The 19,075-nt window shown below is 38.6% G+C and overlaps 1 protein-coding gene and 1 long non-coding RNA gene across 4 annotated transcripts in view; one reads left to right on the top strand and one right to left on the bottom strand.

Moving 5' to 3' along the window:
* The window catches only part of TRAPPC8 (trafficking protein particle complex 8), an 85,260-nt gene extending 70,453 nt beyond the window's left edge, over positions 1-14,807 (bottom strand). The window contains exons 1-2 of one of the 3 annotated variants that reach the window (XM_039254435.1): positions 14,326-14,807; positions 6,272-6,466 (exon numbers count right to left, since the gene is read on the bottom strand). In XM_039254435.1, the coding sequence (XP_039110366.1) occupies positions 6,272-6,466; positions 14,326-14,482 (352 nt within the window). In that variant the 5' untranslated portion in view covers positions 14,483-14,807. The remainder of the gene's footprint in view (positions 1-6,271; positions 6,467-14,325) is intronic. The other 2 variants (XM_039254436.1, XM_039254437.1) reach the window with 2 other exon arrangements.
* Position 14,808: 1 nt separating this feature from the next.
* The window catches only part of LOC120246823, a 47,044-nt gene continuing 42,777 nt past the window's right edge, over positions 14,809-19,075 (top strand). Inside the window, exons 1-2 of the long non-coding RNA XR_005532160.1 lie at positions 14,809-15,401; positions 16,036-16,096. This is a non-coding gene — a long non-coding RNA (uncharacterized LOC120246823). The remainder of the gene's footprint in view (positions 15,402-16,035; positions 16,097-19,075) is intronic.

The following is a 19,075-nucleotide window of genomic DNA, read 5'->3' on the forward strand; positions in this document are numbered from 1 at the left end:
AGAAATATTTGGCAATGTCTGGAGATACTTTGGGGTGTCACACTAGGGATAGGGACAGGTGCTACTGGCTTCTAGGCAAGTACGTCAGGAACAATACAAAACATCCTATGATGAACAGAACAACACAGCTCCCCACAAAAAAGAATTATGTGGTTCAGAATGTCAATAGTGATAAGGTTGACAACCCCGACTTTATAATTTGATTACTTGAGTATGACAAAAACAAAACTTATTTAAATGAAGTTTCAAAGTATATTTACCATGGAATCAAATATAAGACGTGTTTTCACTTTTTTATAAACGTATATAATGCAGTTCTTAAAATGTCAAACCTCTCTTGTTCCACACTAAGCATTTTACAACTACTCTTTATTTGTTTTTAAACCTAACTCATTAGACTGGTCATTTCACAAGGTTTAAACAGATTATATGAATCACAGTTTTACTAAAGGATACTCTATTCCTAGCTATCTATGCCAATTACCAAAACTTTCATTTCTTTTTTTTTTTTTTAATGTTTTATTTATTTCTAGGAGAGAGAGAGAGAGACAGCATGAGTAGGGGAGGGTCAGAGAGAGAGGGAGTCACAGACCGAAACAGGCTCCAGGCTCTGAGCTGGCAGTCAGCACAGAGCCCGACGCGGGGCTCGAACCCACGAACCGCGAGATCATGACCTAAGCGAAAGTCGGACGCTTAACCGACTAAGCCACCCAGGCGCCCCCAAAACTTTCATTTCAATCACTGAAAAAGCAAATATACTTTGGTCACATTACAATACTACATTAACCAACTGGAAGGTAAAGGGGAAAAAAAAGCCATTCAATCTTGGCCAAATAGTAATATCTAACCTGGTGCCATATATTTTTATATGTGTGTGTGTGTTTGTGTGTGTGTGTGTGTGTATGTGTATATATGTATACATAGGTATTTGTTGGAATTAAAATTATAATTTTATATTTTATATATTTACATATAATTTTAATTCCAACAAATACCTTATGAGAATAATCCATGTATTGTTTGGGAGGACTATCAATGTAACAATTTCATGTTCACTGCTATATGAGAGAAAAAGCATTCTTAGAAATACCTTTATCTATATGAAAAGTGGCAAAAATTGGAGAATAACAATGGCAATACTAGCCTGTTATAAAACCCATTTTCTTTCTGACCAATAACCTATATCTTCCCTCAGAATCAGTCAAAATTAGTTCAGCTAGAAAATGAATGTATATTTTCACTCAGTACTAAGGACAATAAAAGAAAAGATAATGAAAATTTGGTTAAATAGGAAGGAATCTTCACAGGAAATGATGTTCTCTATCTACCAAACTACTTCAATAGACTGTTAAAAAGAAAAACCAAAACACCTCACCCCCCATTTTAGATAGTCAGACTTGAGCATCTTTCTCTGGAGAAACAAAATGGCCCTAAATAAAAGAACCATATGTACTGGGCAACTCCAAAGCCTATTAGCAGCCTCACCATCCAGTCCATAAGACCACCAGATAACAAGCACTTGTTATGCCCAGTGGGGCTTTTAATGTCTCAATTTGAAATACAGAATAATGCCACGGGCTCACCAGATACTTGAGAAGTTTCCAATGTGAAAAAGTGACCAAAACAAACTGAAAAAATATAATACAAGAGAGAGGAAACCACAGGATAAAAGAAAACTTAAATACTAAAAGAAGCCAAGGACAATTTAATAATATCCTGAATTAAAATGCCACAACATGACACAAGAATTGCACGATACAAAATAGAAAAACCAAGAGAGGCCACACACACACACACAAACACACACACACTGAACATTAAAATTTCAACAGAAGGTTAGGAACGTAAAGTCAAAGACATCACCCAGAAAGTAAAACAAAAAGACACAGAGATGAAAATGAACAGTATTTATAAAAATGGAAAGAAGGTTAAAAGAGGAACTCAGAAGCTCTACATCCAACTAACAAGTAGTTTTAGAAAAGAACAGGGAAAAACAATGCCCAAACTATCAAAAGGGGCTGCCAATTCAATAAGTGAAAAAAAGAGTTAAAATGTCAAAACAGAGATAAAGAGATTCTAAACGCTTCTGAAGGCTAGAGGGAATGAGGAGATAGGTATCCTAATGTCATCCAGCTTCTTTACAGCAATACCAGAAGCCGAAAGGAAGTGGAATAAATCCGAAGGAAATTATTTCTCGTATATACAGCCTAACTATCAAGTATTAAAGCTAAAAACATTTTCAGACATTTATTGGTCAAAAACTTTAACCTTTCTCGGGAAGCTACTGGAGAAGCTTCACCAAACTAAGAAAGTATACCAAAAAAGATAAAACAGAGAGGCTACAAAGAAGGGAAGGAAATGCCCAGGCTGACAGCTGTGGAACAGGCCTTAGAAAGTAACCAATCCAACATGCAGCAGAACAGTGCTCCACCACTTTTATTTCTTATCTCCCCGCACCCCAATGAGCCTTTATAGACATTTCTAATTAGACTTCCCCACTCAAAAAAAAAAATTTTTTTTTTAATAAAACCACAGAAATACAGATATACTGTGCACCTATTTATGTACCTTGGTCCTTTGGAGAGCCACGAACTATTGTAATATCTACGATTTTTGCACCACCAAGAAGCAAAATTTCCCCCCCAATGACAGATGATATCATTCCTCACTGAGAATGCAGAGTCTAAACACAGAAAACTTCAGGAAGGAAATCCTGATAAACGGACTATCTGATAAATTAATCTGCCAATCAGAAAATCTTACGAAGAGGCTATTGGAAGTTTAAAAGACTAGCAAGATATACAAAGAACTCTAAGCAAGTTTGCTTTTTAAAAAGGCAATTGTGGGGGAGCCTAGTTGGCTCAGTTGGTTAAGTCTCCGATTTGGGCTCAGGTCATGATCTCACAGTTTGTGAGTTGAAGCCCCACATTGGGCTCTGTGCTGATGGCTTGAAGCCTGGAGCCTGCTTCAGATTCTGTCTCTCCCTCTCTCCCTTCCCCTCCCCTGCTTGCACTCTCTTTCTCAAACATAAATAGACATTAATAAATAAATAAATAAATAAATAGGCAATCAGGGCACCTGGATGACTCATTCTGCAGACCATATGACTCTTGAACTCAGAGTCATGAGTTCAAGCCCCATGCTGGGCCTAGAGATTACTTTAAAAAAGGGAGGAGGGGGAATTACTACATTGTAAAACAAGAAAATGATGTATAAGAATAAGAGCCCAATATTTGGCTCTGCAATGAAGTGAACAATATTTAATCTTAATATTGTAAATGGCGAATATTAACCAAAAATTATGAAAACTGCATTAGGAAGATGGGGAAAGGAGAAACGGGAATAATCAAGCTAAATTTTCATCAATTACATTGAGAAATCAATAGATAAAATTTATAATTGATTAGGTCATAGATAGCCATATAGAAATATTACTTAAAAACATTTATACTAGAGGAAACTACTAAAAGAACTGGTGAGGAAGAGATGCATGGAGCACATCATTATTGTTTTTTCCTTGTGAGTCTTTTCAACATTATGTCTATGTGCACATACCATTTTGATAATTTTTTTCAATTTTTTTTAATGTTTTATTTATTTCTGAGAGAGAGAGAGACAGCGTGAGCAGGGGAGGAGCACAGAGAGAGGGAGATACAGAATCTGAAGCAGGCTCCAGGCTCTGAGCTAGCCGTCAGCACAGAGCCTGATGTGGGGCTCAAACCCGCAAACTGTGTGATCATGACCTGAGCCAAAGTCAGACACCCAACCGACTGAGCCACCCAGGCGCCCCGATAAAAAAATTTTTTAAGTAAAACGTATTGTGGGCTTTGGAGGTTAGGAAGGTATCTGCAGTATAAAAAAGGTATTTTTGTTTTTTAAATATGAGAGTTAATCCCTCTCTGTGCCCCCTTAGCACTCTGGCATATGAGATATGCCATATCCCTATTACAATGTATTGTGATTATAAGAGGTTGTAAATTAGAATATATTATGATTACTGATTTACATGTTTATCTCCCTACCAGATTATGAACTCATAGAACATATCTCATTCATCTCCATTATCTTGATGCAAGGCATATAGTGGAATATCAATAAATATTTGTTGCATGAGTAACAAAAATGTTGAAGACCCTATAAAACAGAATCACAGCATTAAAGTTCTAGGAGACACCTTAAGAAAGAATCTAGAAAGGGGCTCCAGGATAGCTCAGTTGGTTAAGTGCCCAACTTTGGCTCAGGTCATGATCTCATGGTTCATGAGTTCGAGCAGCTCTGTCTGTTGTCAGCACAGAGCCCGCTTTGGATGCTCTGTTCCCCCTTCTGTCTGTCCCCCATGAGCTCTCGCTCTCTTTCTCTCTCAAAAATAAACACTTAAAAACAAGAAAAAGAGGGGCACCTGGGTGGCTTAGTCAGTTAAGCATCTGACTTTCACTTAGGTCATGATCTCGCGGTTCATGGGTTCGAGCCCCACGTCGGGCTCTGTGCTGACTGCCAGCTCAGAGCCTGGAGCCTATTTCAGAGTCTGTATCTCCCTCTCTCTCTGACCCTCCCCTGCTCACACTGTCTCTCTCTCTCTCCTAGAAATAAATAAAACATTAAAAAAAAAAAAAAAAACAAGAAAAAGGAAGAATCTAGAAAAATTCTCTTGTCTTCAAAGAATGAAACCAAGTCTTTTTTTTTTTTTTTTTAAAGAAAGAAGTCTTGATAGAGACAGCATGAGCAAGGGAGGGTCAGAGAGAGAGGAAGACACAGAATCTGAAGCAGGCTCCAGGCTCTGAGTTAACTGTCAGCACAGAGCCCGACACAGAGCTCGAACCCATGTAGTGTGAGATCATGATCTAAGCCGAAGTCGGACGCTCAACTGACTGAGCCCCTCAGGCGCCCTTGAAAGCAAGTTTTAATAAGTGACAAGTTATCCAATTAACTAATGACAGTGGTAGTATAAAAACTTGGGATACTCTGGCATATACTGTCCTTTATGTTTTAACATGAATTTCCCATTTATGACAAGGAAACAATAGTTCAAACTGACACTTTCTCCCATAAGTATCCAAATTTTTCTTGTATTGAAACATTATGCCAGGAACTGCTCAAAAGATATAACCTAAAATTCAGATTCTTTTAATGTGTAAAAGATAACCAAAATAATCTAAACTTAAAATGACCAAATTAACTAATGACATAGAAAAACAAAATAATTCTACAAATATTTCTAACTATACAAGTGCAACCAACTAACTTTGTGACCTAAAACATACCACTTAAATTCTCTTTGAATGTTTAAGAAAATTTTTAAGTATGCAAGTAGGTGTTAAAATATTAGATTATAAATTATAAAGATTTTTTATTAGGTTGCTGAAATATCCTAATTAGATGATGTGTTTTTATCTTTTCACTCTAAAAGTCTATTCTTTGTCTCTAATAAGTCTTTTTCATGCTTGAAAAGTCAAACCAAACACTGTTAACTGACTTTATATATTATGTATTTCACCTATCAATCTTATTATGAAAACATTTACCATTTAAATTAGATTAATAAGCTCTTAGAGGGGCACCTGGGTGGCTCACTGGGCTAAGCATCCAACTTCGGCTCAGGTCATGATCTCGCAGTCTGGAGTTCGAGCCCTACATCGGACTCTTCGCTGACAGCTCAGAGCCTGGAGCCTCTCTCTCTGCCCCTCCCCTGCTCATGCTCTGTCTCTCTCTCTCTCTCTCCCAAAAATAAATAAAGATTAAAAACAATTTTTTAATAAAAAATTAAAAAATAAGCTTTTAGAAAAGATTAAACATTTACTCATACATTATTAAAATGTCTTCAACTTAATACCAAGCAGGATAAAAAGTAAAATAAACTTAATGCTCTTTATTTTAGTATCACCTCTGTCACAAAATAATGTATTGCTTTCTATCTACTGCTAGTTCTTTCACTCAAGATTTATAGTGCACGGCATTACTTTAAGCACTGGAAAGAAAATAAAGAGTCAAAGTTCCTGTCCTCGTGGTGCCTTCTATTAACTTTAAATTAGAACTATAAAAACATTTTCATTATAAAAAAATAAAATGGAATGATATAATTCATAGTTGGCTGTGTACTTGACTGGAACCTCTGTAAAAGCTAGGGTTGGTTGTTCTTTTTTTCCAATACTGTATTCCCAGGCTCTAGCACCCACTAGGCATTTAAGTATTGAATGATTCTCAAGATACAGAATTACTTTGTCTAACAAAAGAAAACTTCACTTAAATAGCAGTAATAAAACTTATTACATACCACTGATGTTGAGGTCATAATCTCCTGCTGTAATCACATTAGCTACTAATCCTTCTGCAGGCTGACTGCCAGAAACAACATCATTCAAAAGCTTCCGAATGGCTCCAGGCTGAGGTGGTTGGGTGATAATGTTGCTTACTGCTATCTTCAGATTTTTGATTATGTGAAGCTGATTATTAGGATCTCTCATATGAACTTAAAAAAAAAAAAAAGGAGAAAACTTGAAATTAATCCTACACAATAACAAGCCAACTATAACAACAACAATAAACAACTGGGTTAATACTTTACAAAAAGAACGCACAAATCAAAAACCAGGAATTCCAAATGGAAGTCTTTCAGAAATACAACTGACTTATACGCCAAAAGGGCTAGCTACACAGTCTAACCTTCTCTCTCAATGCTACAGCTCACAACTTTGCTATCTGTAGGTCCTTTCCTTCCCTCTATATTTTGGAGTTGTCAGGGACCAACCCCTTCTGTATCAAATCCCTAATTCTCACTCACCCTCAGGCCAGTCTGGGGCAGTGTGACCTGTGAGATCTGTAGTATCAAAACTGCAAATAGTAAAGGGGAAGAGAGGGGAATTAAGTGCTACATGTGGGCTTCCTCTGCTTCTCACAGTGTTCTGCCTCCATTCTCAGCCCTACTCTACCATCATGAAAATCAGTGACCACCCTGGAGCAAGATGTTGATAGTGGGAAAGGCTGTCTATGTCCTGGAACATGAGGAATATGGAAACTGGATTCTCAACTCAATTTCACGATGAACCTAAAACTGCTCTAAAAAATAGTCTACTCAAAACAAAACAAAACAATGCCCAGATCCCTTCTCCTACCCCAATAACCTGACTCCACCTGCTATAAGCCTTGCCTCGGCCGGCAGGTTATAATCAGCGTTTCGTTTAGGCCAGGGGATAGATTTGCGGAAGAATATAGCAAGAAGACAAGTGTCCACAGTGCACAGTAGGAAATGTGAGCATACTTTTTCATATAAATGTAATCAAACAAGATCACTGGTTTCCATAACAGTATTAAAAGCAGTCCATTATATTGATTAAGGACTCAACTTTTAAAGTCAGACTTTACTTTAAATACTAGCCCACCACATATTAATTGGGTTATCCTAACAACTTTTTAACTTTTCTATGCTTCAATTGCCTATCTATAACATGTAATTAATGCCTCCTTCACAAGGTTACTTTAAGAATTTAGATGAGATATTGTTAGATGAGATAGTGAAGTGTAAAGCAAGGAGCACCAAACCTGACACAAACATAACTATACAGCTAGGTGCTCAAGAAAAACTGGAAGCAGCAGGTACCACATACATTATTTCAAGTACAGCATGGATCATCATGTTTAAAGAAGAGGCAATTTGGAAAACTGGCTTTGGATACTTACTCATTAAAAAAATAATAATAACACTTTTTTTCTCAGGGGAGAATCTTTGTATCAAGCTATTTTTGAGAGAGAGAAGAGAGAGAATGTGTGTGTGTGTGTGTGTGTCTGTATGTGAGAGAGCAGGAAAAGGGCAGAGAGAGGGAGAGAGAGAATCCCAAGCAGGCTCCACAATGTCAGCACAGAGCCAGACATGGGCTCAAACCCACCAACTCTGATATCATGACCTGAGCTGAAATCAAGATTTAAACACTTAACTGAGCCCCATATAGATGAAGCCTGTATTTTAAAATAAAGTTACATCAAATGTCCTCCTAAACTTCCTATGTGTCTTCTTTGTTACTTCTAAATTTTTAATTAACGTAAGATAATCTTTTAAAAATATTATATATGCCATAAATATGTACACTTGTGTTGTAAAAACAAATATACGTATAGAAAGTATACATGCAGGGGCACCAGGGTGGCTCAGTTGGTTAAGCATCAGACTTCGGCTCAGGTCACAATCTTGTGGTTCGTGAGTTGAGACCCGCATCGGGCTCTACGCTGACAGCTCAGGGCCTGGAGCCTGCTTTGGATTCTGTCTCCTCTCTCTGCCCCTCCCCTGCTCACGCTCTGTCTCTCTAGCTCTCTCAAAAAGAAACATGAAGAAAACTTAAAATTTTAAAAATTAAAAAAAAAGTATACATACAAGTTCCATTATAATGACTGCCTATGACAGAAAGAAAGGAAGAAAGGTAAGAAAGGGAACTTCAACTGTATAATGTTTGATTTCTTTTTAAAGAAAAGGAAAAATTACAATGTAAATGTAATAAGATTATTAGTTGGTTTAGTAGGAAGTTCTCTGAATTCTTCAATACTTATTTGTTTTCTAATTTAAATAAGCACACACAAGCCTCTTTCCCTAATTAAACCTCCTAGCTGGTCTAACTAGGAAATAGAGAAAATGAACAACATGAAAACACTATGCTGCATTTCTGGCATTTTTTAGAAAATACGGTACAAGTATCCTCCCTAAAGTTGGTCTATAATTGTCAAAAAACATTAAGTAGCCACGTGTGTATCAAATGTCTTCGCAAAATCTTAAACTGGCTAATTATCTGTTAGGAATACTAAGTGTAAACACACAAAAAAGACATTCTAGAGCTGCCTGGCTGGCTTAGTCTGTAGAGCATGTGACTCTTGTCTCAGGGGTCATGAGTTCAAGCCACACATTTGGGGAAGAGGTTACTTAAAAAAATAAAACAATAAAAACAAAGACATTCTAGTTTTGCCCTATATTCTGAATGAGTTTATAAGTTATTAGGTAATCCTACTAATAAATCCAGAAATGAGTTAACAGATGTGGCAGCCAGCCTCTGAAATGGTCCCCAATAATCCCGTATTTTGTGTTATACATACACTTGTGTAATTCCTTCCTAAACCCCAGGGTTGTTATATGTGACCAACAGAACACAGCAAAAGCAAGGGTACATCACTTCTGAAATAAGGTTATGAAAGAATACAGCGTCTATCTTGGGTGCACTTTCATCACTCCCTCTTAGCGAATCTAACTGTCGTGCCATCGGGGATACTCGAGGAGCCTATGGAGAAGCCTGCACTGCGCAGAACAGAGATCTCAGGGAAACATCTACTGAGGAAGTGAGCCTTGCCAACAGCCACATGAGTGAGCCTGGAAGCATATGCTCCAGCTCCAATAACTACGGTCTAGGCTGACAGTGCCAATGCAACCTCGAGAGAGACCCTGTCCAAGAGACACCCTGGGACAGAACTACGCAGCTGAGCTACTCCCAGATTCCTGACAAACTGACAGGTAAGAAATGTTTTTTTCCCCCCAAAGTGCTGAATTTTGGAGTAATATGTTCTACAACAACAGAGAAGTAAAACACTGGAATATCCCAAAACTAACCTAATAAAGAGGAAGAGCTAAGAATGGTTAAAAGAAATACTCTAAAAAATCACACAAAAACTTCAAAACCTTGGCTTCATTAAGAGTATATCACAAAAGATAACTCATAATCATACAAAATCTCAATTTCAAAATGAAATTCAGTCCTGCTTTTATAGGTTACCATATAAATATAATTTCGTTTTTTCTTTTAGTTTTATATAAGTAAACTCTAGCCCCAATGTGGGGCTCAAACTCATGACCCAGAGATGAAGAGTTGCATGCTTTTCCAACTGAGCCAGCCAGGTGGCCTCATAAATATAATTTCTTGAATACTGCATTATGAGGTAACATTTCCCACTATTTGCAGTACCATGGACTACTGTTTCCTCAAGCTAGTTAAGAGTTGTTTAGAAAAATCAACTCCATGTTCAAATAAATTTGAGAAACACATGATCAAATTTTTAAAAGGTCTCTTTATACCAGGTCCTCCCAGAGCCTTTAATGTGCTAAATTAAACTATAATTCTCCCAAACACATGCTATTTGAAGCAAACTTATTTGAGCACAAAAATCATTTTCAAGTAATGTGTAACACATTGAGTGTTCTATGCAATATATTTTTAAAAATGATAATAGTATCTTTTATGTTTTTATATAGCACATGAAACTTTACTATATATAGAAAACCTGAGTTGCTGGAAAATAATAACTTGTACAAAAATGACACAAATAACATACATATCTAAATTTTGAAACATGACCTGAATTTATTCCAAGTTTGGTACTTGAAAAATCTGTAGGTTAATTAATTACTTAGTCACACTAACATGGTAGTTAAAATTGATGAAATATTTCCTTTTAAAGGAAACTAGAGGCAGTAAGTTTCCTTCAGAGGTCCTTCAGAAAATATCCAAAATTTACATAAAAATTACATTCTGTTCTTTTTAAACCCTAAAATAAATTTACTCCATTTAAAAATACTTTTCGAAAGTGACAGTGAAGTACTTTCAAAAGTTGCTGTTTAAGTGAAATTTTCCTAAGTCTTATAAATGTCTAAATGATGTATTGAAACAATGTTTAAAATTACTGAAGAACTATCACTGTGACAGCAAAAACAGTGAAGTTTGAAGAAGTAATACTATCACCACTATTCTTTGAAATAGTGGCCACTGGAAATGTCTCAAGCAATATTAAAATTACAAACTTTGTGTTGAAATGATGAATATATATATATTAAGTCTCAAACATATATCTAGCATAATGATAAGAATATATATACTCACCATTACTTAATATAAAGAAATACTTGTTGTATTAAAAAAAAATGTATCCAAGAAATGTAGAATGGCTCTCCACTACCTAATACATCGAGGCTAAAGTCTATTTTTAAGGTCCTACACATGCATGGTATTCAAATTTGTTTCATCAACCCTCCCTCACTATAGCTTGAAACCATGGGTTTTTCCTACTGAAATCTTAAAAAAAAAAAAAATGTCCTGGAAATACTCAGCACTGTACACTGATATCTCAATAGTCAAAGCAAGTTTTGACCTCAAATAATAACACATCCACATGCCAGAATGGAGTCCAATCATTTTTTAAACATTCCTTTCTCCTTCTAAGGAAATTTTAGCTGTTTTAATTAGTTGTGTTTTTAAATATATGCCTGAAGTTATATTCTCATGCCTCATTGCCTAAAGATATGCTATTTCAAGGAACTCACTCTTTTTTTTTTTTTAATGTTTTATTTATTTCTAGGAGAGAGAGAGACAGCGTGAGCAGGGGAGGGTCAGAGAGAGAGGGAGTCACAGACTGAAACAGGCTCCAGGCTCTGAGCTGGCAGTCAGCACAGAGCCCGACGCGGGGCTCAAACCCACGAACCGCGAGATCATGACCTAAGCGAAAGTCGGACGTTTAACCGACTAAGCCACCCAGGCGCCCCAAGGAATTCACTCTTAAGACGAAAGAAGGTAGCCTTTTTTGGATGGCTAAGAACCCCAAAATTTATTTATCAGCATAAAATTAAACTACAGAAAAATTAAGTCCTTTTCACCAAATTTCTAATGCCACCACCAAAGTCCATGTCCTAATCAACTTAAACTTTGAAATATTTACCAGCTATTTATCATTATAAACCATACAATTCTAATCTCCCCAATTTGATACCCTTGCTCAAGAATCTCTGACTGCCACACATTTACCATTAGATATGAAATCCAAAATCCCATTCCTAGAATTCAAGATCCTTCCTTATCTAGGCATCTTCCTTTACTATACTGTACTGATAGGGACAGTTTCCTCACTCTCCAGAACCACTCAATCTTAACTTCTAGCTTTTGCCATTCTCACTTCATCCCCATCCTCAACAAGGAATGCTGGCACTCTTCCTTGCCACCAACTCTCTACCTAACCATGAAAGTCCAATTCACTTTATTTTTTCCTAAATCTTTTGCAGTTTACAGAAGGAAATCACAAAGATCCTGAGGTGAGCCCCTATTCACTGCACTGCTCAATACAGGAAGCACCAGCCAGATGTGGCTATTGGGTTGGGCACCTGACATGTCCAGTCCAAACTAAAATGTAAATCTTATAAATGTCTAAATGCATACCTAAGTTCAAAGACTTAACCATAAGAAAATATAAAATACTAAAATGTTTTATACTGATTACATGTTGAAATAGTAACATTTTGGAAATACTGGGTTAAATACAATACTAAAACTAATTTCACTTGCTTTTTTTTTATAGTGTGACATCTAAATAATTTAAAATTACATATGTAACTGACATTATATTTCCTCTGGACAGCACTGCTCTCTAGTGTGAAGAACAATCCTACTGCCAGGAGATAAGATGACTTAAGAACACCTTGAGTCACATTGCTTGTTTTTAAATCTTTCCCACATGTAAGCCTGTGGACAAGTTAACATCTTTATGTCTCAATGTTCTCAAATTTAAAATAGTGAGAACAGTTATCTACTCCACAGGATTCAACAAGAAATACAAGAGAAGAGCTAAATAAAGCAGCCATCAGGTAGTAGCATTATTATTCCTCATCAACCAAGCAGAAAAGGGCATACACATCAAAGTCAAACTGATTCTTACTTTTTTTTTAAGAACTTAAGAATGTAGGGCACTTTAGAGGCACCTGGGTGGCTCAGTCAGTTACACGTCTGACATTGAATTTCCACTCAGGTCATGATCACAGTTTGGTTCCTGAGTTCAAGCCCCGAATAGGGCTCTGCACTGACAACATGAAGCCTGCTTGGGATATATTCTCTCTCTCTCTCTCTCTCTTCCTCTCTGCCCCTCCCCTACTCTCGCTCTCTTTCAAATTAAATAAACATTATTTAAAAAAAAGAATGTAGAGCACTTTGTTGTTCTTAATTTAGTAGAACACTGGAGGAGCTGAGACTGATGGCTAAGGTACAAGCTGAAGAAAAATCCAAAGGTTCCCAAGCTTTGTTTATTTGGACAGCTCCCACTCTCCTTTAAATAATACAGTGAACTTATGGAGCTAGTCTCTCAAAGAATACACACCTGTGGCATGTAAATACATACATTTATGGCACAGCACTTTTTGTGAGGAAATCATCATAACCAAATAAACATCACTGTGATTCACTTGACACAACCTGTCACAGACCCCTTCATTTTATTTGGACTTAGTAAGAAAGAACTTTATTTATACTTTGCTATGTTCTATTTACAAAGGTAAATATATTGGTTAAATACTCGGGAGTTTTGTTATGCTTATTTTTCACTAATAAAGAATGTAAAGGTGATGAAAACAGGCAGCTCTTCAATAAAAGATACGTTTCTCCTGCTGATAAAACTTTTATCTGAAAAAACAAAATCTTAGGACTTTTCCATTCGTACAAGTCTATTTAATTCCAACTATCTAGATTAATTACAACTTGTCCTTACTTCCTCATCCATCAGGCAAAAGGCTATTAGAAGTTTTATTATTTTTATAATTTTCATAAGAGGCTAAATAAAATACTATATGCCTAAAAAAATGCTGACATTTTCAAAAAAAAAAAAAAAAACTAAATAGAAGTTTTAAAAGAGATAGGCCCCAGGACACCTGGGTGGCTCACTCCGTTGGGCATCCAACTGTAGATTTCGGCTCAGGTTCATGGGATCGAGCCCAGCAGCAGACTCTGTGCTGACAGTGCATAGCCTCCTTGGGATTTTCTCTTTCTCTCTCTCTCCATCCCCCCCCCCCCCGCTCTCTTTCTCAAAATAAATAAACTTAAAAGAAAGAGAGAGACAGGGAGAGCGCCAGGCCCCACTACCAGAAGAATATTACTCAAAACAACTTTGGAAGTCCAGTTTAACATCCAGGAGAAGATGATTCGTCTTCTTTACTAAGACCTCATCGGTCTAAGGCAGCAGTTTCCTACCCATATCTGCCATGCAACTTCCTAATTCCCTACTATGGCCGTTGAAAACAGTCCTCTGGGGCTCATGTTTTTTTTTTTTTTTTTTTTTCTCCACACTAATTACCCAGCAGCCCAGGCCTGTCCGGGGAAGAAGGAAAGTGCCTAGAAAAACTATAGGTTAGGACCGCGTTGTCTTGACAGCCTCTCTTGGCCCCTCCCCCAGCCACCACCGGAGACAACTCCGGGGCCCCACAGCTCCAAACGCCACACTACCGGCTCCACATGTAAACATCGCCCTTTTCTTCCCTGCCCGTCCACAACTTCCTTCTCCCGGCCAGGCTTTGAGGGAGCGCAGTGAAATAGGGAGGAGACCACATACCCTCCGAAGTGAGGCGAGAGAAGGGCTTAAGCAACTCCGCGAAGCTAAGGTGATTGAGACGAGTGAGTCGCTCGGCTTCGTCGCTGCACAGCGCGGCGACACAAGGGACGAAGGAGTCCGGGATTAGCTCCTGCACTGATTGTACACACTGGGCCATCGCCGCGGCACGAGAGGCGGCGGCGCCCGCCCTCCGGCCCGCTCTCAGAGACTGATCCTGCGGCTGCAGCAGCTACTGCCGCCGCCCGCCGGCCTAACCCGGCCGGGCGGGGCCCCACACTGAAGCCTTGAGTCCAACAGAAGGAAGAGACGCCGCTGCCTCGGCTCCCAGGCACACACCACGGGCCCCTCCCCGGCACCGCCGCTCCTCAGGGCTCGTCCCGGCGTCCTCGCATTCCACCCTGATAGGTGGAGACGCCGACAATCGCCAGTTAGTCCTCCCGACGGCAAAACCTTGGTCACTGCTCGACCGGAACCGCCATGTTGAGGCCGAACCCTGACCCACCGGCAGGACCCGTCCCAGCAGGCCCCGCGCCCGCCCCTCACGTGACGTTATTAAAGGAGGCGAGGGGGCGGGGGAAAAGAACAGAGGAGAGGGAAGTGAAGAGCGACGGAGGCCGGTTGGGAAGCTGGCGCCGGAAGTGGTGCGATGGGTGGGCCCCTACGGAATGAGGCGGGGCTCCAAGCGCGGTGGGCAGAGCCACGCAGGAGACGCGCTACTGTAGGCTTGGGTCCCACCAGGCCTGTGGCAAAGCCGTGCGAAGTGCAAGGGCTGACCCTGTGAGTCTGCGTTCGAGATCCGTGCTGTCACAGTGGTGCGGGAGCTCCCTCGCCTTCCACGCGGGCCGGGCCTGTTTGGAGCCCCAAAGGCTTTCCCTAGAAACAGTAGGCAAATAATGTGGCTGTTCACCCTGCTTCCCACGCTCCCCGTAGAGCAGCCAGGGACACCTGCTCACGGAAGAGTGTGCTGCCCGCGCGGTGTGTGCCTGTTTCCCGTGGCGCCGGTCTGAGCAAACCTTGTATCGTTTAAATACAACCAGGCTTTTAGAAACGGACTATCACTAACGTGGACTCAACCAGTGAGCAGAAATGGGTGCTCTTGTGGGTGCTGGAATTAACACACGTGTAAGGGAAAACTGGGATTACTGTATGTTTATAGGTCTCAGGCAAAGGGTATGCTTGTAAACATCTGAGTCTTCGCCGCCACGTTCTTTTTTCAGTATGCTAGGATGTTTTCTTCATAGTGATGGAATTGCGGGAAGCCAGTAATTCCTTACCAAATGCAGTCCTAGTCTGGCTTCCGTTCTTAGCTTGCCTTTTTAGAGATTGTTCCGTTACATACGTAGAGGTGAATGAAAGGGGTTTTACTATAGTGTCACTCAGTTGTTTGAATTCCTTCTGAATTATATGCCAAAAATATAAGGCAAGGAAAACTACAATGCTCTATCATGGTTTATGGTGCATTGATTTAAAGGAGGCTTCCCCAACACCAGTATCTCAAACTGTCGATTTGGTTGACACCCTGGTAATGTTTTTTGCTAGGCAAGAGGTATGCCTTTCTCCTGTAAATTGATGGGAGGTAGGAAAAGACAACAGGACATAATGACATGACAGCTTAGCCACAAATCAATTTAGAAAAGGTAACATGCAAGTTGAAGATCTGGAAATTCATTTCCTTAAAACTGTGCCTGATACATCTTCTTGTATCCCCAGGAGTACAGGTCCCCTTCTGAATACCTTGGATCTCAATCCCTTATGTGAGAATCCCATACAAGTGAGTATGACTCAAGGTATACATTTTCTTGGCAACAGGGCTCCTCAATGCAAGCATAATACTTTATTCAGTACTCAAAGTAAAAACTAAAAATGCAATGTATTGTTTACACTAAAATTGAAACAAGTTGTATTAGCCTCTCTAAGGACTCTTATTTTTTTTAACATTTTTAAAGTTTATTTATTTATTTTGAGAGAGAAAGAGAATGAGTAGAGGAGGGACAGAGAGAGAGAATCCCAAGCCAAGCAGGCTCTGCAACAGCAGCTCAGAGCCCAACACAGGGCTTGAGCCCATGAACCTGGAGATCATGACCTGAGCTGAAACCACAAGTCAGACACTTAAGCAACTGAGCCACCCAGGCATCTCTGAGAAGGACTTTCAAGAGTATTTTAGCCTAAATGAGTATTTTGAGATATTCACATTCCATGAAATTCACCCCTTTAAAGTGTACATTTCAGTGGCTTTTAGTATATTCAAAGTGGCACAACTGTTACTACTATCTAATTCCAGGACATTTCTATCACCCTAAAAAGAAGCTTGGTACACATTAGTAGACACCGTCTACGCCTATATCTTATCTAGCCCCTGACAATCACTAATCTACTTTCTGTCTCTATAAGATTTACCTATTCTGAACATTACATATAAATGGAATCATACAAGATGTGATTTTTTTTGTGTTTGACTTCCTTCACTTAGCATAATGTCTTCAAGGTTTGTCTATGTTATAGCATATTATCAGTACTTCATTCCTTTTTATGGCTCAACCTAAATAGACTTTTTTCTTATGCACTGACTTTACAATCTATCACTACATCCACACAGTGGGTGAGTAATTCACTGTAAAAATCTATTTCTTTCTTAATCTATCCTGATCTTCTAAGGTGTTCATCTTTTAAGATGTCCTCATCTAAAGGTTAAAGCTGAGTCACTGACACACTTGCTTTCCAGGCTGCAGGAATGGACAAAAGAGAATGGAAAAACACATGATTAATTGTTTAAGATCAATTGTATTAATGGCATTCAACAATTTCACTCACATACTACTGGCTTCAATGAGTCTCACAATCTCATGTATCTCCAACAGAGACTGCAAAATATAGGCTTCTGTTGCTAAATGAAGAGGAGGAGAGGGAATACAGGATGAAAGTCAAGGTGTCCACTACACTACATTATTGATTATTAATGAGATACCTGCAGAATGTATTTGTATGTAACTGAATGTATTGTATGGGGTCCAATATAACACACGTCTTTCATTTCTCTGATTACTCTGGACACTGGCCCTTTTTGAATCTCATGTCTTCTGGACTATTCACTGTGTCCAGGAAAAATGAGGTGCTACGATTGGCTAGGCTTTGGCCATGTGTCCAACCTCAAAGTCAAGAGGAGGGTGTATCACTAAAAGAGAGGAAACTTGCTAGACAAAATGTTAACAATAACACAAATGAGGACCTGTTTTCCAGTTTAAATATGAGAACCATCTTCCTCTCTCCCCCAAATCAAAGAATGACATAGAACTTCTCCTAAGCCAATGGGCTTATATTTTGGTATACTGTGTTATCAAACATTCATTGATTGTTTTATTTTGTATGTATGGTATTTCTGATCTTTTCTGATGGCTGGTAAAGTCAAATTTAAAGAACACAGACAGCAAAGTCAGAGATGCCTGGGTTAAAAACCAGTTCTACCACTTGTGAATAGAAATAGTATCACCATTACTGGTCACTATCTACCAGGCATGATGCTTTATGTTCTCTACTACTTCTACTTATCACACAAACCCTTAGAAGTACTTGCATCGCCAATTTTTAGATGTAGAAACTGAGGCACAGAACAGTTAATCAATTTGTCCAAATAATCAGCAATGGAGTAAAGAACGGGACCAGCACAGTTTCACCTAGAGACTTGATCACTAGGATAAATTGCTTTTCCACATGTTTCCTTGGCTTTGAAAGCACCTACAAAAATTTTCATTTGCGACAATATACATAGTTTTAGCAAGAAATCTGTGGCTATTAACAAGTCACTTATCTTTCCTGAACCTCACATTCTTAACTGTAAGCTTAGAAAGTCGAGACTAGAAGATTCCTTGTATTCTCAATGTGAAGATCTGAGAATCTATTATTCTTTCCACTATTATTAAATTCCATTGTGTCAACAGTAGATGGTGCTATTGAGTATTGGCTTTTAAAACCCAGTAAAAGCAGTGCTAATTCCTGGTACATAGTTCTCAACATCAGAGCATTGGAGGTCAAGGGATGCCCAGAGAATTCATACACAAAAAGTTTCTTTTTTTTCTTTTTACGGAAAGTTTCTTAACCTCAAAGATATTACATTATGTTGCTTTAAAACTCTAGGGAGGAAAAAGATTTAAATATCTAACCCACATATTGGCCCATATTTTCTATTTTATTTACTGCACTAGATCTTTTAAGATTATTTATTAACATTCTAAAACACATGACATCCATTTCCTAATTATTTTAAGGATGAATCATAACCACAATTTTATACTCCAAAGCTCATAATTCTATTTTATACTTATTACAGGTATTTACGCTCCATATAAATCTTCTCCAATTAAATCTGCAGGTAAAAATCTTTTGTGAATATTTTTTTCCTTTATGCTTCTAAAATAAGAGATTTTAATCAATGATTGATTTTTTTTTTTTTTTTTTAATGCTTGTTTAGAGCACCTAGGTGGCTCAGTGGGTTGACCATCAGGTCACGATCCCAGAATCGTGGGATAGAGCCCTGCATCAGGCTCCGCACTCAGTAGATTGGATTCTCTCTCTCTCTCTCTCCCTCTACCTCTCACCCCTGCTTGTGTACTCTCTCTCACTAAAATTAAAAAAAAATAATAATAAATAAATAAATAAATAATAAGGGGTACCTGGTTGGTTCAGCCAAAGTGTCCAACTTTGGCTCAGGTCATGATCTCACAGTCTGAGGGGTCAAGCCCCATGTCCAGCTCTG

This window comes from Hyaena hyaena, unplaced genomic scaffold (assembly GCF_003009895.1).
Source record: "Hyaena hyaena isolate Hyena2069 unplaced genomic scaffold, ASM300989v1 scaffold_490, whole genome shotgun sequence".
Taxonomy (NCBI): domain Eukaryota; kingdom Metazoa; phylum Chordata; class Mammalia; order Carnivora; family Hyaenidae; genus Hyaena; species Hyaena hyaena.